Genomic DNA, 27500 nt, shown 5'->3' on the forward strand with positions numbered 1-27500 from the left:
CATAAAATCCTACTTATGAAGCTCATCAATCACATTTTCTATATCAGTTGCACAGATTAATGACAACATTATTCTTAAGGGCCATAAGCACTTTCAAACATATGCTGTTTCAACTCTGTAGTATTGTTATATAGGCCTATGTTTGAAATGGCATTGTATTTGTCCATAAGCAAATGTTCGCTTTCATTAGAGTATTTATCAAATGATTTAAGATTAAGCTTGGCAATTTGTTTGTTTGGAAACTTAACTTAACTTCCTGGCACTTTCTCTCTCTCATTGTCATGTTCAAATAAGGCCACAAAGCCCAAAATACAAAAAATCACTTTCCTGTAAGAAGGATGCCTGCGCTTCAGCTGTTGTGGTGGTGCTCACAGTCGAGGACAGCAGACATACTTTTTTAAGATGTTCTTTATGTTTCAAAACATCACTTAGTGCACCAAAAAAAGCATGGGTTTAGTTGATGAGAAGTTTCACCCAGTCTGTCTTGATCAGTTTCCTGGGTTAGTGCCTGAACCACTGCATCTGACATCTGTCTTGTCACTCCCAACAGGTGGAGTTCCTGGAGGATTTCAAGAACGAGGACCCCGCTGAGGTGCAGAGCACGCCGTTTTCTTTCACAGAGAGCTTCTCATCAGCCCCTACCCACAGGGACTCCTCGGGTGGCCTGAACCTGTGGATAGTTGACTTTTCAAGCAAACGACACAGCAGCCAAAGCTCAACCTCAAAGAACATGATAACGGCTTCTCACAAGAAGGTCATAAACTGTTTTGTGTGGATGCATCTAGAAAACACATCTTTGTGCATTCTGGCAGTGTATGAATATAAACCATTGTCCTATACTAGTAGAAACAAAATTCTCACTTTGTTTGCAGATTCCAAGATGTAGCTAATTCATGATTTATGAAGTATTTGCCAAGATTTTTTAAGATCTCATCTCACCTCTGCATTTTTTATATATGCTGTAGTCAGTCATATCCATCTAAAACAAGCTGAAGGATTTTCCCATGTTTTTCACGTGTCCTCCAGGACTCCAGGTTCTTCAGAGTACACCAACTGCTGGCCACGTCAACCTTCAGGACCAAAGAGTCGGACCTGTACCTGTCTGACCCCTTCCTGACCTTCCTACATCACCTGCCCCTGGAGTACAACTACCCCCTCTACAGACAGCTCTTCCAGCAGTTTGGGACCCACTACTTCAAAGCAGGAACCCTGGGTGGCATCTACGACATTCTCTACCAGTACAACAGTGAGGAGCTCAAGAACTCAGGTATGATACAAACAGCATAGACATAGACAGGTGGAATTCAAGTGGTTTGATTTGTTTTATCGGTTGTTCATGTTTTGGGCCCATCATCATCATCATCGTCATCATCATCATCATCAATCCTTTTTACTTGAACATCATACTGGTATTTCATACAAGTGATTTAGCTATGTCAGTGTACAAACACACATGACAAACATTGTTATAGTCCAGTTGTACCAAATATAAACAATCATAGATCCTCCAGATGAATTTGAGTACATAGATATTTTGTGTGCAACAACTGTAATGTATTGCTTTTAGGTATGTGTTTGATTGTACCATCAAAACAAAGTTGAGTTCAAACAGAAGTCAGATGTAAAATTTCATAAAAACAATGTTATTCTCAAGGGCATGCATGGTGTGTTTTTCATATTGTATCATTTAAAATGTTGGTCAGATCCAAGAAGATAGTGTTTTCTCCATTTAAACGTACATGTGCATTACCCCGTGCACATCATACCTAGAATGGAAACTACCCCTGGCACTCATGAATGGACTGCATTTATATAGCAATTTTACATGCCTTTGAATGAGCACTCAACGCGCTTAACATGTATGTCTCACATTCATCCATTGACACTCACATTCAATGAGTCACATCCAGTGGCCATGGCTTCCACGCAGGGTACCACCCTGCCACCAGGAATAACTTGGGGTTAAAAGAGAAGACCTTTTTTTGCGATTGCCCCCTAAAGTGTCTTGCTCAAGGACACATCGGTGTAAATGTGGGGTTTGAACCTGCATCCTTCTGGTTGCCATTCAGGATCCTGTACCCCTACCAGGCCACCACCGGGTTGTGAATCATATCTCTCCCTCCTCCACTTTCAGGGCTGAAGACCGAGCAGGTCAGCTCATGTCTCAGACAGGAGTCTCACAGGTCTTTCCTCTGGGGTCTCATAAGTTCTTCCTCATCCTCCTTTAACTGTGGCACGACTACGATGACAGAAAAATATGAAGGTGAGGTTTAACTCAACCTAACTTGACAATACTGGTGGAGCATACTAGAGACGAAACACTTCATATACTATAAATAATGTATTCGATTTCAAAAGCATGTCGCTGTTTATCATTTTTATTGCATTAAGAATTGTCCCCACTATTACAGTGATCTAATCATTTCAAGGGTTGCAAAGCAAAAAATTGCAATAATCCACATGGATATGATGTGCAAAATATAACAAAACTAGAACGCCAGCATTACCTGTCTGCACCCATCATGCCTGCAGTAAAAGTAAATTCACCCAAAAGTGTGACCTTTTTGCTAATCATTTTGTCACATAATTTTATTTTAAGTCTGCATTTTAGGTTGAAATGTTTTACCAGTGTTATGATTAAAATATCTCTTCATGCATGTCCATAACAATATAATATATATATAATATATATATATATATATATATATATATATATATATATATAATATAATATATATATAATAATATAATATATATATAATAATATAATAATAATATATAATATATATATTATAATATAGTATAACAATACTTTGAATAGTATGTCCTCTTTGCAAGACCTTTTGGATAAAATAGCCTGCTAAATGTCATGTAATGTAATGTAACCCAACCATAAAACCATTCATGGACGTGTGTGTGTCAAGGCTCCTTCTTCAAGGCGTCGGAGCGCTCCATCTCCCGAGTGCAGGGTGGCCGGGCAGCAGAGGCAGCCGCGCTGGCCTGGACCAAGGACCAGGTGGCCCCTGACAGCACCACCTACACCAACTGGCTCAAGTCCACCATAGACAACCCCACTGTGGTGGAGTATGAGGTCAGTCCACAGATCATGTTGCTTGCAGAAACACTTACACTAAGGCAACCTTTCTTTCTAAGTATAAGTGCCTTCTCTTCTCTTCTCTTCTCTTCTCTTCTCTTCTCTTCTCTTCTCTTCTCTTCTCTTCTCTTCTCTTCTCTTCTCTTCTCTTCTCTTCTCTTCTCTTCTCTTCTCTTCTCTTCTCTTCTCTTCTCTTCTCTTCTCTTCTCTTCTCTTCTCTTCTCTTCTCTTCGACAATGAAATCTTAGAGCTATAAAACTCTTTACTTCTCAACACTGACATACTAAATATGAGGAAATCTATTGACAATGTCATTATGCCATCATGATTAATATGTCTGGTGTGTTCCCCTGACAGCTGGCCCCTCTGATAGACCTGGTGCGGGGCATCCCTTGCGCGGTCACCAAGAGGAGACACATGGTCACAGCTCTGGAGCAGTACCTTCAGGAGTTTGACTCCTGCCAATGTGCCCCCTGCCCAAACAACGCCCTGCCCGTCCTGTTGGGCACCGAGTGCCTTTGTGTGTGCCAAACGGGCACCTACGGATCCAACTGTGAGACCCGGGCACCCGATTACACCTCAGGTACAATTTTAAACTACACCTGGCAATGGTAGCCTAGGGAGCAGGAAGTAAATGAGATGGGGAAGGGTTAGGAAACAGCCCAGGCCGGATTTAAACATGCGTCTCCATGGGCCATTTACTATATGGGAGTAGCATGGTAGCGCAGTGCGCCATAGCACTCCCCAAAGTGTAATTTTTTTGTGCTTTGGGCATTCAGTTTAAAAAAAGTCCCAAGTTACTGTATGTGTGGAAACCCGTTCCCCCTCTCCCTACCCTTCTATTCTATTGTATTCTATTGTATTCTATTGTATTGTATTGTATTGTATTGTATTGTATTGTATTCTATTCTATTCTATTCTATTCTATTCTATTCTATTCTATTCTATTCTATTCTATTCTATTCCCCCAGAGGCTGTGGATGGGCGTTGGAGTTGCTGGAGTGCCTGGAGCCCATGTGATGCCAACCTGAAGAGGCACCGCAGCCGCCAGTGCAACAACCCCTCCCCCATCAGGGGGGGCAAGGCCTGCCAGGGCGCCGCACAACAGACTGAGGAGTGCCCCGTCTCCATCTTCGAAAAGTAACAACTCTTTTTGTTCACTGCATTATCATATAATATAATATAATATAATATATATATAATGTGTGTGTGTGTGTGTGTGTGTGTGTGTGTGTGTGTGTGTGGGTCTGTGTCTGTGTGTCTGTGTCTGTGGTGTGGGCTGCGGAGGGAGACTATGCATTGAGGGGATGAAGGGATATTGGGCTGACTGGGTGGGGTGGGGGACACATGTGTACAGAGGGAGGAATGGGTGGAGAGGGGAAAAAAACTAAACAAAACAAAGTCATGATGTGGAAAAAAAGTTGATGTTATTTTTCAGTTTGTGAAGCATGTGAAGTTTGTGATACCATGACTAAAAGTAAAAAATAAAATTGTACAAAAAATATAATATAATATATGTAACACTTTATTTTAGGGATACATCTATTAGCACTAATACATACAATGTGCATGTATAAGTAACTTGTAAGGCATGTACTAAGCAAAATCAAACATTTGTTTAGCATGCATTCACAAATGTCTTGTTCATCAACAAGAGATTTATTACCAATTTAACCTTAGTAAGGACCTAGTAGGCCTTAGCGTTTGCTTAATACATGCCTTACAAGTTACTTATGCAGGAATTAACATTGTATGTATTAGTGCTTATAGATGTATCTCTAAAATAAAGTGTTACCATAATATAATATAATATAATATAATATAATATAATATAATATAATATAATATAATATAATATAATATAATATAATATAATATAATATAATATAATATAATATGCATTATGATATAGTCTAAACATACAGAAGATAATTATTTCACCATTATACCTTTTAGACAATCATACTCATAGAGCATACCGGTGTGTGTGTGTGTGTGTGTGTGTGTGTGTGTGTGTGTGTGTGTGTGTGTGTGTGTGTGTGTGTGTGTGTGTGTGTGTGTGTGTGTGTGTGTGTGTGTGTGTGTTTAGTTTTGAACAAATACATTTTCAAATGTGTTAGTTGCTGTGAATGACATTCCCCTGATTTTCCCCACACAGGCAGAACGTTTGCATAAACGACGATGACTTTGTGATCGAGGGGGATCAGGATCCAGTGGTTCCAGAGTCTGGCTGCCCCAAACCAAAGCCCCCAACCAACAGCTACCTCAGGGTAAGATGGCATTAGATGACATTAGTGCCTGGGCTATCAGGACTTCCATTGATTTCATACTCACATAACTTACTTTAATATGGTTAAGGAGAAACTCCAGAGGGCCCTTGACTTAATTAATGTCATTAAGAAATAAACTCATCTCAGGGGGGAAGCTTAATTAAGTTATGAACCTGATATGCTATGAGCGTGCCACTGAATTCCATAGAGCATTACACTCAGCGCAATGTCTTAATATGTGTACTGTATCTGTTGGTTGGTATTAGTGTGTGTGTGTGCGTGTGTGTGTGTGTGTGTGTGTGTGTGTGTGTGTGTGTGTGTGTGTGTGTGTGTGTGCGTGTGTGTGCATGCGTGCGTGCGTGCGTGTTCACTGATCATCCTTTGATACACTTATGTCATGCATGCCTCACCCCCATTGATGGTTTCACTTTCTGCTATTTTAGATCAGCAAGCAGCAGTATGACTATGGCGAGCTAGAGGAGTTCCTGTGTATGTCTGGCTTCGATCGGGAGGGATACCAATACATCCACTGCCTACCTGACGGCACATGGGAGGAACCTAAAGGCAAATGCATCAGTAAGTCTGGAGATACACTGTATATATATATATACAGTAAAATATACAAATAAGTAGGACCAAACAGTCATCGTTATCATGTCAGTGTACTAGTGGAGCTGAATCACATAAACTTGATTCACAGACTCAAGGCCCAAAATTATGCACACAGGAATAAATACTTGAATTATGTAATACATTGATCAATAAAACCCAATGGCACACACACTTACGCACAAACTTCAGAAGAGTGTTGTAACATACAGTAGATGGCTGAGTAACCACTTAAAGGGGTATGCCACTATTTTGGGGCTTAATACAGTTAAAATCGTTGGCCAGGGTTTATATAGGTGGTAAAGTGTCTTATTTTTCATGTAAGCCGTTGTCTTGCTTTAAGACAAGTTAAAAGAGGGAGCATGTCGCTAAGCTAGTGAAAGTCAATGGATCCATGTAGCATGTAGCAATGCTACATGGATGCATTGACTTTCACTAGCTTAGCAACATACTCCCTCTTTTAACTTGTCTTAAAGCAAGACAACGCTTCACATGAAAAATAAGACACTTTACCACCTATATAAACCCCAGCCAACGATTTTAACTGTATAAAGCCCCAAAATAGTGGCATACCCCTTTAAGTAACTAGTAACTTGATACAAGCTATTATAACCAGTACCACACATCGATCTATCACTGTGAATCAGCTCAGTCAAAAAAATGACCTAGATGAAACTCATGAAGTCACATTCGACTAATGCAACTCTCCCTCCCTGTTTTCAGAGAAGGTCTGTGTGAAGCCTTCCCTGCCGGCAGAGATATCGATGTCTCCGACGAAGGACGAGTACCGGGTCGGGGAGAGTTTCGGTGTGAGCTGTGCGGCCCGTGGCCAAAGTCCCTCTGGGTCTCGCTATTACACCTGCACAGCCAGTCTCACCTGGGACCCCCAGCTTCCTCTGGACATCTCCTGCCAGGAAGGTTGGTAGTAGCCTGGCTATCGCAATGTCAAAACTCGTACTTATTGTGATCACATGAAAGATAATTAACAATACGTTGTGAAAAAACATTGTCTGCCTATATTTGATCTTATATGTAATCGTTAAATGATGTAACATAGGCTTAGTAATAATACATTTTATTTGTTACATGGTGTCTTTCAGGTCACCTATGGTCACGTTAAAACAAATGAACAAACGAACAAACCGGCAAACAAATGAATGCTGTTGTGTGATGCCTCCACAGATAATCCGTTTGTCCCTGACAGCAGCTGTGGCAGGGGAGAGAAGAGAGACGGCTCTGGGACATGTGCCTGCATACCACGGGAGGACTGCCGGTGAGACCACACCTCCCACTTCCACCTCCTGTGCACCTGTTCCACCTCACTTTATAAAATATATTTCTGTCAGTACCACTCTAGTCAAAGATGAGACGCGAAACAAAGATACATTTCAGAGGCTTTATTTCTGAATGCACACATTTTGTATTTGGCGGTATGGCTCTGTTCGGAGGAAGTTCCCAAGCTTCTCCATGAGCTCCATGAAAAATAAAAAAAACAGGGAACAGCAGCATCCTCAGGTGGAGTGCCTTCCATTTAGCTGGAAAGGCAACATACCCCCTAGAACAGAGCAAGCAACAATGACAACAATATGACATTGATTGGAAATGACAATTTGGTGGAGCAGGGGAGGTGGTGGGAGCAAATCGAACAGCAAAAAGAGCAATGGCAGCAAAACAGATCTGGTAGTTTAAATGAGGCGCCAGAAACGCTACCATCCAATTGCGAGCAGCAGCTAATTAACCAAGGCGCAGATAATTTGTTGACATCTGTATGGGTTGGGTCGGTGACAGCCAATAGGCAATGAGAGCGTTGACTACGTGGTCTGCCAGAACTAACGCAATTTGCTCGATTCATGGGCTTTTGGAACCTTTATCAGAGATTTTGATAGGAAGGGGAGATAGGACAGCCATGTAATCGTACATAGAAATTAACGGTGAAGATTCGTAACGCAAATATGGCGTCTACCCGCACATCTCACGCCTTTCTGGTAACAAGAGCCAATGTGCCTGCTGAGCTGCGGTGCCAGTGATCCAATCATCTGGCTGCATCGGCGCACGCAAAATGATGCGCATGCTCAGTTGTGAAAAGCCGTTGCTCTCGTGCCGTTACGGAACTACTGCGCCTGCGCTCTGTCAAAAAAAAACGTGAGAAAAGTGGCTTAAAAAGCTTTGTTTTGACTCGTATATCACAACCAAGCAGTCTAGATTGATCAGTTTTTCACGGTGGTTTCAACCATATGGTTTTCACAATCGCTGGGTTCTTCCCCGTCCTGTACTCAGTTTCCCCATTCATTTTTCCCATTGACTCTCAGATCTGGTCTACTTAATCGCGAAATAGCACTCCGAAGGCGTCACCAAGATGGCCGCCATATGTCCCGTCTCAATCTAAACTGTCTCTGCCTTTATTTGACAGAGAAGTGAATTGCATAGTGAAGAATATATTAAAAATCGTGGGAAGGGGTACGTTTGGGATATGACCCAGGCTAGATTCGAACGTGGGTCCCCATGGTTAACCTTGCCCATACTGTATATGATATACCACCCAACCCCCACCCCCTAAGCACTTTACTTTTTTGCATTATATTACATTTAGCTGGCACTTGTATCCAAAGTGTTACTTAAGAACAGCATATTAAAGTCCTTCTAACAACATGGTTTAAAGGGACAGTTTGGTCAAAGCCCATGGGAATGCTCACAACTACCCTGGACTTGTCATTGTGACACAGCACTCCAGATCCTGGTCAAGTGAACACTGCACACTGCACACAACGAAATTGCATTTATGCCTCACCCGTGCAAGGGGGCAGCCCTCAGTGGCGCGGCATGGGGAGCTGTCCGGTGGGAAAATATTTGGCTCAGGGTACCTCAGTCATTTTTTAAAAATGTAAAGCACTGCCCCCATTGATTGCTCATATCTCCCCCACCAACCTGGCGGGTCGGGAGTCGAACCGGCAACCTCTGGGATGCCCTAACCGCTCACCCATGACTGCCCTAAAAACAATAACATGGTTGAAGGTGATTGAGGGCACCCACACTCTTCCCACTGGAATGGAATTTGAACCTGGACGCTTTCAATCAGAAGATGAACTCCCTCACCATTAGACCATGACTGTCCCACACTAGTGCCTGAAGCACATTGTGTGTGTGTGTGTCTGTGTGTGTGTGCGTGTGTGCGCGCGTGGGTCTTGCCCTCTTTTCATGTATAGAACCTACAAGAAAGACGTGTGTGTTCTGGATGCGACGGCGGACTCCTTCTCCATGATGTCCGAGTGCAGCTTCCTCTCCGGCCGTTGTCATGGTGATGGGCTGTTCTTGGCGAGTGCCGGCCCGTGCCCGAGCGACCAGGCCAGTCGAGACTGGGTCCGCTACCGTGCTCAAACGGCCCCCCAGAGCACCCTGCAGCAGGCCTGTGGGGCAGACACCTGTTACGACTGGGAGAACTGCTCCTCAGGTACGCCGGCCGCACTCACACACAATCATGTGCACAGATTTAACAAAACAAAACAAAAAACCACACACACACACATTAGGTATATGTACACCAGACTATAAATAGCTCAAACAGATGAGCCATAAAAGGAGCAGTCTGGTAGCCCACTCTGTCACAATTTCTCATGGTTGGCACAGCATGCACAATGTTACATAAAACTCAGAACTTAACAGAAGGGTGATTATGTGGTAGATGTATTTTTTTTGGGGGGGGAAAACAACGGCTAAATAGAAGAAATTGGCCCCTTAAAATAAAGTTTTACCATTAAGCCTACAGTACACAGTAGTACCTATTGTCTATTAGAAGACCTATTACGATTAATTACATCAGATATTGTGTTTAAAATACTTCAGTATATTTCCCTCCTCTATTCCCCCTGGCTGAATGCTGTGCACCACAGGGAGGTGTGAGTGTAAGTTCCCGCGTGACTGCCCTAAGGATGCTGTGGCTGCCTTCTGCCTGAGGATGACCAGGACCCAGAGCCAGAGGAGCATGGGGCTCTGTGCCACGGCCGCCATGAGGTGTCTCAAGATGGAGTTTGCCATCCTGAAGGAGGGGCCGTGTTCATGAGGAGGATGTAGATTATTTTTTCTCTACGGGGCCTCTACATCACCAAAGTAGCGTTAATCCTCAGTCATTCTACAGTTTGGAAGAAGAATTGTCTTTTACTTGCACTACAGAGATATGGCCCACTTTTCCATTACTATTGCAGCCCATGGTAGGCAAAGGGAAGTGAAGTGGTATTTGAAAAGATTGTGTTAAGTGTGAAAACTACATTCTGTTGTACAGTATATAGTATTGTAGAAGCATACCCTCACAGAGTAACATGATACACAGAGATAAATGATTTACTGTGCAATTCTGAAATTCCTTTGTAATGACTTCGGTTGTGTGTTCATGCAGGACCGTATTAAGCCATTGTGGTGCCCCGGGCACTATACACGTATGTCACAGGTGCCCCTTTATGAGCAATATTTGTAAAGTTTGTGTCTTGTGGTGCCCCCTCAATGGTCAAAAATGCATGGTGCCCCTAGGCACTGTGCCACCTGGCTCGTATGCATAGTCCATGGTTCATGAAAAGTTCACACACCTGTCTGACTGACACCAGAGCTCCACTTCATCTGTGTATAAATGCTCCAACCTATTGTTGTAGCTATGTTATATGTGTTGTACACAGTATATCTGATCTTTGATTTTGTATTAGTGGCTATATAACACAAATAGCAAAAACATTTTTTAAAGTTGTATATTTTCACGAATCATTTTCCAGAACTGTTAAATAAAACAAATACAATCTTGATTTAATTTCTGCAGTTTATTCTGCAGTACTTTTCAACAATACAACAAATTGAAACAGAACAATTCACCTCCAGATCTACTGAAACAGAGGACGCAGCACACCGATGGAGGCCATCCACATGCATTTACAATGTACAGTAGAAAGAATTAAGCACTGAAGGAGAAAAGAGAATGACAACCATGTTACCAAAAATGAACAACAAGCATGTTACCATGTTTACCAAAACACAACTTGTTGTTGACTTGTTAATAGCAATTATCATGCAAGTAACAATGTCCAGATCTTCATTATAGAGCAGGCTTTACTTTTAAATATTTCGATTGTGAGGGTGCTGGCTCAAATGTTCAACTCAATTTTTCAAGAAAGAGGCCGCACTTTTTTTATTGCACAAACACGAGGGAGACACACACCGAAACGTGTTTGAAGAAGACACACGCCGAAACAAGTTTGTGCAATAAAAAGCACTATTCTGTGCAAAGTGCGGACTCCAGATACAAGTCCAGATACAATGGCCACATAATACATGTTGCTGTATTAATTCAACACAGTCAACACAACACAGTCACAGACAGTTCTAACGCACTCATAGTGTCATAGGCTGTTTCCCAATGCCCAGTGTTCGAGCCTTGCTAGGATGTGAAACGTCCAGTGATTGGATACTTTGCGGAGTTCACCAAAGAGTATCCAATCACTAGTGGTGTCAACAATGATCGATTCGGCGATGCAATCCAATGCGAGGCATGGACGATCCAGAATCGATCCGGCAAGTTCCAGAATCGATCAATCGTTTCAATTGCTTCCATGGATATTTCGGGAGCAAATGAATGTTAAATTAAATAAAAGCACTTCAAAACATTGCAATACTGATACAGACTGATACAGACAGATACAGAAAACAGCAAATAAATTGTTGCTCTGGATCTGACTACTTGTATTGCCTCATCATGACTGATTAAACATTTGCTTTGCTTTCAGTAGAAATGTAATGCATTGCAATGCATTGTAGAATTGAATCGGATCGGATCGGATCGCATAGAATCGAATCGAATCGAATCGAATCGAATCGAATCGCTACCTCCCGAATCGTGATCGAATCGGATCGTGAGGGCAGTGCCGATCCACACCACTAACAATCACTCGGCATTTCACGTCCAAGCAAGGCTAGAACACTGGACATTGGGAAACAGCTATAGTGAAGGACCAGACTCCGTAAGCGTTGAATTAACACTGCAAAATGTACTGTGCATTTCCTGCTGGTGTCTTGATGTTTAGTTTAGTTTAGTTCGTGTGTGTTTGTGTGTGTGTGTACTCGTTATTTACTTTATATATATGTATAAAAAAACTAACCCCTCTTTGCAACTGCACTTGTTGTTCTGTATATCTCCTGTGCACTTTGTATTTGCTTGTGATGTTGGCTTGATTATGTCCTCTTTTGAAAGTCGCTTTGGTTATAAAGCGTCTGCCAAATGCAATATAATGTAATGTCTTCAAGAGGGGCAGGGTCCGATGCTGATTAGGGTGAAGGCTTCCCCCTGGCACCGCAGGGCACCCATCTCGCACTCCGACATCAGGATGGGGGCGCCGCCATCCCCCAGAGACACGCACAGCTGATTGGCATCTACTGGACACTCCTCGGGTTCCCTGCACACGCACGCCAGTCCTGCCGACACCAACAACACCCACCACAGAGCCACCGCAGGGAATAGTTAATAGCCATCCAAAGCATGACTTTGGCCCTATACTTAAGTTTAAAGCAGTCATACATTTATAGATGAAAAACGAGAGCGGTTCCAGTTATTTATTAAAAATAGAAGGGCAATAGCTATCCTTTTATCACGCTTTATTGACTAATGCTTTATATCAAAAGTCATTGCATTGGTCTATCGTACACTAATTCCCTGTTCCACGATACAACCACAAATTTGAATAAATAAAGAAAAAAAAGATAATGAACAAGACTGTTAGTGTTGGTTTGCCCACACAGATGGGCAAAACAATAGCATCAAAACATAAATAAACAAACAAATAAATACATACATACATACATACATACATACATACATACATACATACATACATACATACATACATACAGCGCCGCCAGTTAGTATTGGCACCCTTTAATTTTCTTTACAAAGTGTGCAATATATCCAGAAATAAATGGAAATATACACAACTTTTACCATCAGGATCTTTTAATTGAACATTATAAGATATTTAGAATTGCCAAGTATTTTTTTCCAAATGCATTTTGTAATTTCAAGGAAAAACACGAAAAAGGGCATGTCCAGGAATATTGGCACCCCTCCTTCAAGGGTTAATTGCACACTATTAGACAGCAATGGCAGCCTCCGAAGGTTTTGGTTTTCATCAATGACTGTGTTCTTTCATTTGACAACCAATCCACTGTGCATTTGGATGTGTTCTTTGGGTTTTTGTCTTGCTGGAGTGCACATGATATTCAACTCAAACCAAGTGTTCTTGCCATGGTTACAAGTTTTCCTGTAAATGATGATACCGGTCATGTCATGATGCCTGTCATGATACCTGTGATACGGTCAAAGCCTCCAATACCTGATGCAACAAAGGGGTGACATAATATTATGGATCGGACACCATGCTTGATTTTTGGTAGGGTGTCCTTTTCCTTAAAGACTTTCTTGCAGAGTATGCAAACCTGCTGTTTGTGTAAGCCACTGAAAAACTGTGCTATTGCTTCATCTGACCTTAAAACATTATTGAAAGGGCTGTGCTATGCCTGTATTTTCTCATACAGCCGTCAGGTGTTCCCTGTTATGACTTTTATTAAGCAATGTGGTCTGCCTTGGTCTCCAACCAAAAGGCACTACTTTGTGTAGTGTTTAACACGGGGTGCTTATTGAAAAAACTACCCAAAACAGTTCAAAGTTGACAGTCAGGTCTGTAGATGTTAGCCCCTGTGTTTTTTTCATTATTTGCACCGACTTCCAAATACTTTTATCATAATGTCTTCCCCTACCCCCCACATCCAAGGATGTTCTTTACAGCTCCATGTTTGGCAGATTTCTGAATAACACAACACAGTGTTAAAAATGTTATACCAAGGTCTTTTGAGATGACCTTTTATTATTTGGAGGTCTTGTTTTTGCAAATAATAGTATTTGTGGTGTTCTCAGGCAGCTCCTCTGTCTTCACACTGGTGAAAGACACACAAGCTGTAACAGGTGGTTATTTAAACACAAATATCATAATTCCTTGCTTAATTCATGTTATATGGGCAAAAGCAAGTAGTCAAAGGTGATTCCCATTTGCGATTTACCATAATTGAGTCAAATTAGGTTTCCACAATGGTGTCCAGTAAAGGGTGCCAATACCAGTGATCCAGGGAGCTTTACCGTCTTCAATTTTTTCCCTCTCATAGTTTAGTATTTAATGCTGTTGATTATTTTTATATTAGTATCAACCACAAGCTATCTATAGAAAAATCATGGTTTACCTTATTATTTGTTGTCTGGAGATATGTCCCATAATGTACTTAAACTTCAAGGGTGCCAATAGTAACTGGCGGCACTGTACATACATACATACATACATACACCAACAAACCAACTAACTATCTACAGGGAAAAAGAAAAGCAACAGGACATATACTACATACCCTGGCACTTCTCCCAGGGTGGGCAGTCTTGACAGGAGGTGAAGGGGGGCCGTGTGGGCCACTGGCAGGAGCTGTCATTGAGCAGGCTGAAGCTCTTGCCCAGGCACTGCAGGGCACCCAGTTGGCACAGGCCCAGCTGGCTCACCCTGTCCGCCCGTAGAGATGCACAGATGGGAAAGGAGGCCCTGAACGAGCAGGAGGAATGGCCGTCATTTTGTGAAAGAATGTCATTTTTTTTCACTAAGCACCGCTGAGGGTGTTTCTTCAGAATGGCTTTTACTCCAGAGGACACAATGCAATTTTGGTTATACAGCCTCACGTGCATATTTCTGTAATCGTGAGAATGTATCAATATTTGTGAATACTTATTTCAACCATAAAGACTTACACATTTACAACAGTCGTAGTCTTAAAATGTTAAGACATTTTAAGTGTTGCCAATAGCTATGTTTAAAGTGTCCAGAAACCCTTTGGGCTATACAAAACACATTACAATTTAATGAATTCCTTCAGGTAAAGTGGTTCTCTCCATTTAACCCAATACAATTCCAAATCTTGTGTCAATGGATCACACAGCGCACAGTTAACACACAGAGAGGTGAGGTGGACTGCACACACCAACCAGGCAGTCGGTGCACAAGACTCACTCGCATTCGTAGGGCAGTTTACACACACACTGCTCCTTGCCAGGCTTCTCCCACGCTTTACACCTCAATGCTGGAGGGACTGTGGCCACGGGGACTGCAGAGCAGAGGGAACACTTTTCAATCACTAGTAAGTGAAATTAGCTAAAACTAAGACACATTATAAACAAGTGCAAATGCATCTTTGCTATGTAAACTTTCACAGCCATAACATAATGATTAATGTTGTTGGTAGGCAACCAGGTAAGCCATTGGCATCCTTAAATTAGCCATCATATACTATGAATATGAGGCATGTTAGTGGGAATAACACTGCCACAAAATACGTGCTTCCGTCACTGGTAATGTTGAGGCCACAGTATACAGAAACTGAGAAAATATAGTTTACAAGTTTGAATTTTCATGTAATGTTTTAGTTGAAGGCAGTTTTAAAATGTTCTAAATTTTGTACTATTTGCATTTATTCCTTCTGAGAGAGCTGTGGTTAAAATCTCACTGCAAATAGGTGGAGGAAACGTGTTTTCCTTCATGCACTCTTTGCCTTCTTGAAACTAAGCAGAATAAGCATCAGTACTTCTACATCAGTGTGATGCATATCCCCCTACCTGGCAGGCACTCCACGTTCTCTGGTGGAGGAGACCACAGGAGACTGGAGCTGCAGGACACCTCAGCATCCCCAGATCTCTGCATCCCTATTGGACAACTCAGGAACACCTGATCTCCGATCTGATAGGTGGATTTCATTGGAGAGCCAATCACAGCATATTGAAGTGGAGGAGCGTCACAGGACGTCTCTGAATGAAGTCAAATGAAATAATTTTATAATTTTATGATTATACAAATAGCGGAGATGTGTGCAATATAAATAAATGATGCAATGCCTTTAGTTTTTTGCAAGCAAATTCTGTTATTGTTATACTTCTATTAATGTTGTACATTGTGTTTAGACACTAAGCGCTGCCTGAAAGAAGCCATACAAGAGCCAGAGATGGCAATAAGAAAGGTGAAAAGCAAAACAAGTTAAGCCAACAAATTGTTGTTTAGTAGCTGCATTCTACCGTAGCACTGAACTTAAAGCTGTGGTGTTGCTCCTGCATTTATTATAAAGAATGGTGTTTTTATAGAGCACATTTCAAAGTCTTACTTTTGCACTCCATCTCTCCTCTCCTCCACGTGAGGCTGTCTGTGCACTCAACAATCTTCTGGCCTTGGAGGTAATAGCCATCAATGCAGGAGTACTCCACCTTAGTTCCCACTGCATACACATCTTTGGGGCTCTGGTAAAAGAGGACAACATGTGTATGAAAAGAGTAGGAAGAATATTAAACATCCTGAAAAGAGTGAGCAATTTTGTATTGAGCACTGTGGTTTCCATAAAAAGTATTTGTACATTGGCTTTGTATATTTGTAAATGCTCTGTATAAACTAAGTTGCCGTTGTTGAGGGTGTTGGGTTTTGGTTGTTGGCTATTGGTGGATGTCAATAATTAATTGTTGGGTGTTGGTTTGTTGGTTATCGTTGCTGGTGGTTGATTATCGATTGGTTATGGTTGCTATGGTGGGTTGTGGTTGCTATAGTTGGTTGGAAGGTTATTGTGGTTGATGGTCATTACTGGTGGTAATTGATGGTGGAGGAAAGAGCAGAGGAGGCATTCTGAAATTTGAGAAAAAAAAACCCAAAAAACATTTAATATCACATGGCGAATCTGTTTAAAAACATATGTTAAAAGGCTTTTAAATGCTCTTCTCAAATCTCAGAGTGCCTTTGATCTTTCTTACTTTTCTGGACTTACACTTGAGTTACACCTGAGTACCCAATACCTGAGTAACATTGTTTGTTACATTGCCTGTGCGTTCTAAGCCCTTTTGTGTTTTCTGATGGTGGTTGCTATTTGACAGTTACTGTACATACAGGTAGGTAAACCTCACATCAATCAGAACCCAAATTAAACTCACCAGCACAAAGCCGTTTTGTAGAGCAGGTGGGGTCTTGCAGGCCCTTACAGGCATGACAGAGGGGTCGAAACAGTGTGGCTCCATCGCCCTGGACCAAACACACAGGGAAATAAGGATAGGACCTTGTTTGCTTTGTCGTGAACTTCGTTGTGACAATAGCCAGGGGATTAACACAGTAAAAATACCAGTGTCAACATTGCTCTTAAAGCGTTGAAACTATTCATTCTTCAATATTTTCACTTGGCCCACTCCAAAATACTGTTCATTTTACTCTTTGGTCAGTGTAACATATCAATATTGTGTAAATATTGAGAGCTGTAGACACGACACTGGCCACCTGCAGAATTTCACACTGACTTTTGACTCCACTGTATTTTGACACACCGTGCTTTTATGTCTTTATTCGACAGGACAGTGTAAGATGGTGACAGGAAACAAGCGGAAGAGAGAGACGGGGGAGGGCCGGGAAATTACCCCGGGCTGGAACCAAACCCGGCACACCAGTTAAAGTCCTAACCGTTTGAGCCATGGCTAGGGCAGAGACCCCAATTTTTTGCTTTGCTGTGTGTTCTGTTCAGCTTGGAGTAGGCTTCACTCAATACATATACTTCGACTGAGAGGGTGGTGGCCCAAACTGGCATTAAAAAACATACTGTATTATGCAAGGTGTGGCCTCTATTTTGAAAAAATAAATACTGTGTGTTCTCTCACCGCAGGTAGTCCATGTCTGGCTCCTCACAGGGCTGCCGCTCAGTGGCCTCTCCTATGCAGTGTGATCCTCCTGACCTCGGAGAGGGATTATTACAGGAACGACTCCTTGACCTCTGACCTCCAGAACAAGAGGACCAAGAGGACCAGCAAGACCAGCTCCCATCAATGACACCTATGCGAATAGAAATGACCTTGGATATAAATAACGACCTTGAAGTCTTATCTAATGTCCCACAAAGCCGATACTATATTGCTGACCCAAAAAGGTTACTCGATGTCAGCTGTGGAGTAACCCTGATATAATTTGAATCTTATGCTTCACATGAAATATGACATGTTTTGTAAAGAAATCTTAGAAATTACATTCACAATACAAAGTTATATTTCAGGGGAACTTTTGAAGGTGGGGTCTGTTGTAAAGGTGTCCGTCTTCAATATAGGCCTAAATGTGCAGGGGGAAATCCTGGTCTGTGTTCATAGTACGGCCAATGGAGCATTTCATAAAATTTGAAGTGGCTCCTCAAATGACAATAGTTTCCAACCCCTGTGTACTTGGTCCCAGAGTACTCTCTCACTGTGGAATTAACACAATATTTTTTCCTATGTAGTATACTCCAAAGGTATGATTCCACACAGGTTAGTACCTTGCTGCTCACCAATGACGGAGCCGTGCTCGCAGGCCTGCCCGGAGGTGCCCGGCTTGCACATGCAGGTGCAGCGGGAGCCTGAGATGGCGGGCAGCCCGTTGTTGGAGCAGGGCCGACAGTGGCACGGGTGCCTCTCGTCCATGTACTCCTCTAGCGCCCTCTTCAGGTGAAGCTTCTTCACGCCAGCACACTGCACGTCTTTCACCAGCTCATAGAGAGGCCTCAGCTATGAAGAGGAGAAGAGAAGAGAAGAGAAGAGAAGAGAAGAGAAGAGAAGAGAAGAGAAGAGAAGAGAAGAGAAGAGAAGAGAAGAGAAGAGAAGAGAAGAGAAGAGAAGAGAAGAGAAGAGAAGAGAAGAGAGATCACTTCAAAGGGTAGCCATTATGTAAAGGGACAATGGGCTGCTGAGGTGACCAGTTCTGTGCAAATAATGGCCTGGGAGATTTCCCTGGGTTGGATTATTATATCCCCAAAGTCTTGAAAGCCACAATGTGTTGCTAGGCTCTTTAAGTTCCTTCGGGATCCATAAAATATCTCCACTATTCTCTAGTTCTCTACCAGTTAATTGTGTCCGCAATACAGAAAATACGTGTGCGGTGTCTTTTGAATTTTGTTCACAGAAAATACATCTTTAACCTACTGTGATACCGGTGAGTCTTCTTACCAACCTTTTGCTTGATGACCACAGGTAGGTCTTTCACTGAGCCTGCCCATTTACTGAACATGGCCTGGTTGGCCTCTGGGTTATCCACGTTCAACTGTTTGAGACCCTCAGCGTAGCCCAGGTTTCCTCCAAGGGTGTTGGCCTGGATTGGAGACCTAGAGGATGAACCCCCTAGAAGAAATATACACAGTTTATTTGTAGTGTTGATTCATTCAATAAGAATGACTCAATATTGAGTTAACAATGCAAAATTTACTGTGTATTTGTATGCTAGAACTGCAGCTGATACTGTAGTGTATACTGACAGTAGATAATTTTGAGACCTTTGTTTTGTAACTGTGCCTTTCAACTTAACTTCCTCTGTAGAGAAAACAGTACTTTTGTACTTTAGGATGTAAAATAAACAAATGTCCCTTGTGGCCCTGTGTTGTTAGTGTACAGAATGTGGAATATGTGTGCCATATTGTTTGAAGGCTTACTTTTTAAGTCCCTGAAGTGATTATATATTGTGTTGCATCTTGTTGTCTTCTTTTTCCAAAACAATATCCGTTTGACCGTTGTTATGCATTGGTGAAAGTCTTTTGTTGAAGAGCCTGGTATACAAAAAATGTTTAGTGTCTAAGAGCTGTATTCTTTGAAGGCTTACTTTTGAAGTCCCTGAAGCGATTATATATTTTGTTGCATTTTGTTGTCTTCTTTTTCCGAAACCATCTCCGTTTGACCGTTGTTATGCATTGGTGAAAGTCTTTTTCTGAAGAGCCTGGTAGACAAAAACATTTTTGAGTGTCTAAGAGTGATACAAATATGAGGAAGCAAGCACATGGTCAGATTGGTAGTTTCTGTTCTAGTTGTATGCAACTAATATATCCATTCACACATAAGCCCAAATAAAGGCATGAAACCAATTTCAAATGGCATGTTATTACTTATTACAGTAAGTGTGTCCCTCATACAGTAGTTTTATCAGAAGTAAAGTAGTCAGTCTTGAGATCTTGTGTGTAGTTGCGCAACTTGTAGCATAGATGTGGATGGGTATGTTACTCACCCATTTAGTAAGTCAGAGATAAGCCTAAAAACTACTTCACACACTTCTGGGATGGCACAGTAAAGAGGCACTCACTCAGCTCCTGAAAAGAGTTCGACTCGAGTTCCATCAGGAACTCAAACTGTCCGCCCAGGGAGCCCTCAGACATGAAGTGTGTCCCAAACCGCTCCACCAGGGCTCGGTAGGCCGAGGGCTCGTAGGCGACCGGCAGCCTGGTAAGGGCCCTCCAGAACTCCTCAGACAAGGGAAGGTACTGCGGAACACTGTTCTGGAACTGGGCAACCTCCACCTCGTTACGGATGATCAACAGGTGGTATGACTGAGGAGTAAGGAGCGGAAGAGAAGGCCGTTAACGAAAGTACAACAAAGAATGATTCTGAGATGCTATATAGGTATAATAAGGGGTTGTTGGCGTTTATTATGACAGGACCATTGAAGAGGTGGACAGGGAATGATGGGAAGGGAGAAGGGTAGGTTAGGGGGTTAAGTGTCTTAAGTCTTAACCCCTTAGCGCAGCACCTATGTTATAACCTTACTGTCACCAAAATTGTAATGTCTATGTCTTAATCTGTTACTTAAGGCTCTCGGCACTGTCATAGCAATGTTGTTATGATGTAGTTGAGTATTTTCAGCAAATAATGAATAGGCCCGCCGGCAACCCCATCTGCATTAAGAGGCTACAAGTCTTTAAAAGTGTTTTATGCTTTACGAGGGTTTTTTGGGGAAGGGGAAAATAGATGTAAATACTGAGTCCAAAAAAGGCAGGAAAGAGCAGAGTCACTGAGATTTGAGTGTTGCGGCCTTATTAGCCTTCATCAGGGCATACACCACAGAGATGTAAATAGTGAATAGTACTTGTGAACTTGTAAATAGTACGTTGAGAAACAACATTTTCTCCTTCCCTTTTCAATACCTCACCTGGTCTTTCTTAAAGGAGTAGTCAGATGTGTAATGGTCGTGTCCTCCGTTCAGCTGGTGCCTTTTCTCAACATGTTTCATGTAGGACCATGAGCTGTCATAGACCTCATCAGTGAAGTCATTCTCAACCCCCACCTAAGGTTCATTAGATTGGAGAAGACAGTTCATTACACTTTGAGGGTGCACTGGAATGCACCCATTTTTTAGCGGTTTCCTTCCAGAATTCATGCTGCCCATTCACAAATGTCACATTTTTCATCAATACTTACCACCACCATCAAATTTTTAGTATTCATTATGACTGGGAATGCATTTACGTATAAAGAATGTCAAGGGTCTCGGGAGCCGTCTGTGTACCAAGCACTCTTCATGTATTGAAAGACTGGGCTGTAGAGACTGTTGTGTTTTGAGTGAATACATTCAGTGTATGGTAATTGTGACAGAAGCATTGGAAACCACGGATGTGTAGTAGGCCCTCATGCCTGTGTGCTTTGCGTGTGTGTTCAGCAACAGCATGTGGATTTTATAAACTTTGGGAGGAGTAGACCAGATTTTATGTGGTTTGGCAAAGTATCAGGGTTGCAAACATTTATCACACAGTATTCCTAGAAAGTTACTGTGAATATAACCGATTTCATAGATGTGTGAAATTCGCTTAGTGCTTAAGGGTCTTTGTGTGGCTTGTAAATGTGTAGGGGATACCCAGAATTCATGCTGCCCAGAAATGTTACCTTTTCCACGAATACCCCCATCAAATCCGAAGTATTCATTGTGAATGGAAAAATTGCATTTTTCATACATGAAAAGGTTGGCTCTTCTCCATATTCGCTAATTTGAATTCCCAAAAATAGGCATTTTCAGCTGCAAAACTCACTGTAATTTGGTCATACTAGTAAATATTGGTTTATAATTTACTTAGTAAATATTTATGAAAAGATCAAATTTGGCAAAACTCAGCACAGTTTCAATGAGCAGCATAGTTGCAATACCAACTCTGACCACCATCCTACACAGTGCACCTTTTCAGTAAAAGGAGGATTTCAGATCATAACAACATTCCTTTTCTTTGAGCCTCATAAAATATCTCTATTGTGAAATAAGATGGGAACAGCAAAACAATTTCCTTCGGGATTAATTGTGCTACTGTGCTGTAGCCATGGCCTAATGCAGTGGTTCCCAAACTTTTTCAGCGGGGACCCCCTTAAGAATATTTTCAAAAATCTAGCAATATTAATGGACAAAAATTGCCTAGATATTAATAGCAATATTGCTAGATTTTTAAATAATAGTTTGTCTGCCACTATTGCTAGAAATCCACAGGACAGAAAATACATCTATTAACCATACAAGTGAATACTGTTACTAACCAAATAATGGAATTGTTTTAGTTGCTAACCTGTGGATTTCCAGCTTTTATGCAATGTCCCCTTTTTTCTGTGCCCCCCACCAGTACCTCTGTGACCCCCCTAGAGATCCAGAACCCCTGGTTTGGGAACCACTGATCTAATGGTTAAGGAGATGGGTTTTAGATCAGGGGGGTGCATGTTTGAAGTTCCACCCTTCCACTCCCTTCCTCCCTCCATACCCGAGGTGCCCTTGAGCAAGTCATCGAACCCCACTCTGATCCAGGGACTGTAAACAATACCCTGCTAATAACTGTAAGTTGCTTTGGGTCAAGAGTTCCTAAATCATGCCACGTAGTGATCAACTTAATTGAAAAGCCAGCACCCTGGGCTGGACTGGCCATCTGGCATAGTGGGCATTTCCCGGTGGGCCCCCCACCCTCGTGGGCCCATATTTTCAGAAATGTAATTTTTTAATTATTTTTTTTAGCCCTGAGCACTAGTCACAGTGTTTGACAGCTTACCTGAAAGGTGTACCCGAGGATACTGTGTGGGAGACGGTAGAAGGACTTGTGGTCGCCACTGAACACTTTCCTGCACTGGCCACCGAAGCTCTTAGTGTTGATGACTGGGCCCCTTAGCTTCTCTGTCAAAGCATCAAACCTGTGTTTGGTAGGAAAACATACAGTATGACTAGTGCAAATTACACTGTGAGAAGAGACCTGTTGTGTGTGTATGTGTGTGTGTGTGTGTGTGTGTGTGTGTGTGTGTGTGTGTGTGTGTGTGTGTATGTATGTAATGTAGGCCTACTGTACCGTACTCACCCTAGACCAGTGTGCTCAGAGTTTGGAGGGGTCTTCTGTTCGTCACACACTGTGTTGCTGGAGGCTGCATCACAGCGCTGTTCATCGAGACTGTCCTCCTCACAGTCATGATCCCCATTGCACATCAGAGAAGGGTTTATACATTTACCTGAAGTACACACATACAGTACTTACATCATGCATACTATATGTGAGCGACAAGAGAGAGAAAGAAGGGGGTAAGAGAAAGAGAGAAAGAGAAAAGGAAGAGAGGCTGTGCTGTGGTGTGTGTGTGTGTGTGTGTGTGTGTGTGTGTGTGTGTGTGTGTGTGTGTGTGTGTGTGTGTGTGTGTGTGTGTGTGTGTGTGTGTGTGTGTGTGTGTGTGTGTGTCTATGAATGGATGTGTGTATGGTACTGGTGCAGTTGTAAAAAGTGTTGTTATTATACATTTAAGAGTACTTCTACTTTATACAACTTTGGCCAATAGATATTTGAGAATGAGTTCTGTACCTGAGGTGCAGCGGAACCAATCTCCACAGCCTGTTTCTGTGGGGCACTTTTTAGTGGGGACACACGGTTGAGTCTGACTGGCCAGTCCAGTACATGCACCTCCCCCAAACTGGGCAAAGGTCAGGATGGAACGCGTCCGACTCTGAACATACAGAGTTGCAATTCATTCAGTATTCAAATCTAGACATTCATTGGACATAAAAACTTTACAATAATATTGTGTCTGTGGGTGTCAGTGATGTTTCAGCAGCAGCACATGTCAGGGCGGCGCAATGATAGCCAGTTTCTTTGTTTTTAGTGGGCTATCTAACATGCATATTTATTGCAGCATATCAAACACCAATTACTAATTAATTAGGCACTAGATGTCATTGCGCCACCAAATGTCTTTGACCCATGTAATGGTGTAGCGTAGAAGGGTCTGCTTGACGTTGACATTTAGTGTAAATGACACAATATTTACACGACTGACAAGTGGAAACGCAAAATGCTACTGAACCTGTGTTTTGGTGCAGCCGTCACATTCAGACCATTCCCCATAGGGCCCCCATTGGCAATGGACCTGCTGCACACATCTGTACACAAGCATAGCAATGCAGCACGATAAATAACAAGACTTAAAGCATAATTATGGTTGTGAGGTAGTCAAAAGTTTGCCATTGTGATACATGGCACACTGCATACGAACTGGATTTATGCTAATTTGCACTGCACAAAATGCTTCACTCAAGGCATTTAAAGGGACACTGTGTGAGATTTTTAGTTGTTTATTTCCAGAATTCATGCTGCCCATTCACTAATGTTACCTTTTTCATGAATACTTACCACCACCATCAATTTCTAAGTATTCATTATGACTGGAAAAATTGCACTTTTCATACATGAAAAGGGGGATCTTCTCCATGGTCCGCTATTTAATTTTTTTTTTAAAAAAAGTCATTTTTAGCTGCAAAAATGACTCTACTTGGACCATACTAGAAAATATTTGTTTATTACTTAGTAAACTTTCATGTAAAGATCAAATTTGGCAATAGGCAGCCCAGTTTCATAGTAAAGGTTATCTTGTTTGAGTATTGTTTGTTTCTTGAGTATTGTAGATCCATCATCCTTCACTTAAAACTGTTTAACTTAAGTTTCAAAGTAATTTTATGTAATACCCATAGATAAGGCAGGAAAGACAATGCTTAAAGTCAGTACTTACTGAGTGTGTGAGAAAACGCTCATGAGAATCATCACCAGGAACATGGTTATTGGATGGTGAGTCTGTGGACATCAAATCGTACAGTATAATCACACAACTTCAGCAAAAAATTAGGTTTATACTGACAGTCAAGATTTCATTTGTGCTGTTTTTACTTGTTTATATGATCAAAAAGACTGCTCATATACACAAGGAATACAACTTTATCGAGCTGTGTGAATTCACCCCCACTATCTACAAAGATTAGTCCAAAGATTAAAAAAAAACTAGCAAGAAAACAAGGCAGAGAGATAGAGTGTGTTAGTGCTTACCTCCATGATGACTCTGGAGAAAAAGCTTAGGCATATAAAAAGTCCACTTTGTGTTGCAATAGCGTCCCGCTTCCCGTAAAAATGCTTTGACTCATCTGTCCAAAACTGTGCAATGCCTCTCGCTCACTGGCCCATGGGTCAAGCTGTTCCTGTGAGTTGATGTTTCTGACATTGGAATGGACCATTACATTTTGAAAACAGAATGAAAAGTCCTGGACTGGGACATATTCAAAACATTGTTTTTGGTGCAAGACACGGATTAGTCTCTGAAGTGCTGTAATGCAGGGAATCAGTGATTGTGAAATGTTTGTTTGACTGCAGTAAGTAGCTCAGCTCAAAGGATACAAAGGTCCACAGGCTAGATAGAAAAAAACAGCCAATGACAACAAAAATCAATGACCAAAATAAGGTTTTAGAGGGTTGGAAGTTTTGGAAGATTATCATCATCTTGTCACTGCTCAATGGATCTTAAGGTAATCAGGGTGCGCTGATGTTATAAATGCAAAAATTAATAATTTATTGTCCCTTTCCACCAAGAAGATGTCAACTGATAAACGCATATTCACAAGTCAGCCTCCCACAGTCTTTGTTGAGGTCCAAAGCTCCACCAGTTAAGTTGGATTAAAGTGAACAGAAGATTCTAAATGGACGCTTCACAGCTAACCTCTTGTCTGTGTCCTAATGTCAGGAACTCAGTAAAAGCCATTAATCGGGATGGAGAAGAGAATTGCAACAGAATAATTTTATTGATAAAGTGTTTCAAAATTCTGACAAAAATGTCAATTTACACAGTATACACAAACAATTATTTCACATATTTCCATCACCATCAGACTTGTTCTTGACCTGTTCATGAGTAAGCTTGTACTTGAAGTTTTGGCAGTGCCTTAGCATTTCAGGCTTTTCCATTACCCAAACTGTATGACCCAAAATTCACTACACTGAGGTAGGTTGATCAAGTTCATCTTTTAATATGAATGGGTCTCCCGCCCACATCCATATAAAACAGTCATATAATATATTTCTACGAAAAATAAATGCATTAAAAAAAAAATCAATAAATGCCCTTCATAAAAGCAGTAACTTCATGCAGAGTTCAAGATGTACATATAATGTTATGTAACAGAGCTCTAAAGTTGCCTCTCCTGGCTTTCACCCTGTGGTATGCATGTCATGTTCCAGTTTTCATCTTAAAACCACAGAAACCCCACCAAGATGTTCCACATGAAATATATTGAAAAGTAGGTAATTGTGGTCATGTGTCCCATATGGTTTAACTTTAATTCATATGGGTTGAATAATATAGTAACTACTCTGGGGTGCCCAATAAAAAAAGGGGATGTCAGCATTTTCCATGGCTATGTAAGGGCCAGGCAGATCTCAGGGACGCATCAGATTTGCTGCATTGGCCTCAGGTTTGCTGCCACCTGTTTTTTGAACAGAGCCAAAGTGCAAAAAGTCATACACTTACAAAACTCAGACATATATATATACAGTATTTGCACTAATATAACTTACAGTATACGTATAAACTTATAAATACAGTATATAACTCAATGACAAACATCTATTTTTAAAATAAACTATAACTGTATGTTCATGAAGTACACATGTACCATAGGCATTAACGGTCTATCAGTAATTGGTAAGCTGTTTTATTGCCTCCCATATAAACACATTAAAACAAATTTAGGCAACATTTTAGCCACTAATACACACCAAACTGTCTGTAAGTGACTTATAAGACATGTGTTAGGCAAAATTAATCATTTGTTAGGCGTGTATTCACAAATTTCCTGTTCACAGCCAATAAAGCCTTTATTATTGATGTAATGATAATAAGGACTTAGTAGACCCTTAACACGTCTTGTAAATCATTTGTACAGAAAGTCATTAGGCAATGTAGTAGTGGACATGTGAACCCTATTCTTATCTGTTACCCAAACTTAGAACTTAAGCCAATTGGTTAAATGTTTAAAACATAATCAATATGACAAACCTTAAAGTCACTGCCTGTGCAGGAGCGGATGTCATCCACAGTTAGGCCTTCCCAAATCTCTATTAGGGTAAGGCCAGATGTCTGATCCACATCAAAAACAGCCTAGAAGGAGGAGAAAGAAAACTTGGCATTGTACTGTATTTGTCCAATCATGTCATTTTTACATATACACGTACACTATTTAACATAAACTATACATATGTATATACCGTATATGTTTGATAACAAACGGAAAAAATGGCATTTGATAATGTGTATACATTGCACACGGGTGAATGTGTGCGTGTTTGCGTATGTGTGGGCGTGCATGCGTGTGTGATGTGCGTGCCTATAGTTAGTTAGGGGTGTGGAC

The 27500-nt window shown here is 41.5% G+C and overlaps 3 protein-coding genes across 4 annotated transcripts in view; 1 reads left to right on the forward strand and 2 right to left on the reverse strand.

The window, feature by feature from the left end:
• c6 (complement component 6) overlaps positions 1–10760 on the forward strand; it is an 18042-nt gene extending 7282 nt beyond the window's left edge. The window contains exons 7-18 of the mRNA XM_063210007.1: positions 551–754; positions 1027–1267; positions 2135–2263; positions 2925–3091; positions 3452–3677; positions 4066–4234; positions 5253–5364; positions 5808–5940; positions 6697–6891; positions 7156–7246; positions 9177–9421; positions 9861–10760. Of these exons, the coding sequence (XP_063066077.1) occupies positions 551–754; positions 1027–1267; positions 2135–2263; positions 2925–3091; positions 3452–3677; positions 4066–4234; positions 5253–5364; positions 5808–5940; positions 6697–6891; positions 7156–7246; positions 9177–9421; positions 9861–10030 (2082 nt within the window). The 3' untranslated portion in view covers positions 10031–10760. The remainder of the gene's footprint in view (positions 1–550; positions 755–1026; positions 1268–2134; positions 2264–2924; positions 3092–3451; positions 3678–4065; positions 4235–5252; positions 5365–5807; positions 5941–6696; positions 6892–7155; positions 7247–9176; positions 9422–9860) is intronic.
• Positions 10761–11694: 934 nt separating this feature from the next.
• c7b (complement component 7b) lies at positions 11695–25442 on the reverse strand. The gene is made up of 19 exons (XM_063210011.1): positions 25150–25442; positions 24839–24900; positions 24137–24212; positions 23638–23779; positions 23149–23296; positions 22849–22987; positions 20982–21116; positions 20139–20382; positions 19665–19778; positions 19023–19189; positions 18352–18580; positions 17708–17879; positions 16997–17084; positions 16186–16318; positions 15647–15835; positions 15045–15138; positions 14398–14582; positions 12243–12420; positions 11695–12017 (listed from the first exon to the last, which is right to left on the reverse strand). The coding sequence occupies exons 1-18, from the start codon at positions 25153–25155 to the stop codon at positions 12248–12250; spliced, it is 2496 nt and encodes an 831-aa protein (XP_063066081.1). The 5' UTR covers positions 25156–25442; the 3' UTR covers positions 11695–12017; positions 12243–12247.
• Positions 25443–25876: 434 nt separating this feature from the next.
• LOC134457959 (succinyl-CoA:3-ketoacid coenzyme A transferase 1, mitochondrial-like) overlaps positions 25877–27500 on the reverse strand; it is a 15808-nt gene continuing 14184 nt past the window's right edge. For both annotated transcript variants that reach the window (XM_063210009.1, XM_063210010.1), the window contains 2 exons: positions 27149–27250; positions 25877–26576 (listed from right to left, as the gene is read on the reverse strand). In XM_063210009.1, coding sequence (XP_063066079.1) covers positions 26541–26576; positions 27149–27250 — 138 coding nt within the window. In that variant the 3' untranslated portion in view covers positions 25877–26540. The remainder of the gene's footprint in view (positions 26577–27148; positions 27251–27500) is intronic.

The sequence above is a fragment of the Engraulis encrasicolus genome, chromosome 11, assembly GCF_034702125.1.
Source record: "Engraulis encrasicolus isolate BLACKSEA-1 chromosome 11, IST_EnEncr_1.0, whole genome shotgun sequence".
Classification (NCBI taxonomy): Eukaryota; Metazoa; Chordata; class Actinopteri; order Clupeiformes; family Engraulidae; genus Engraulis; species Engraulis encrasicolus.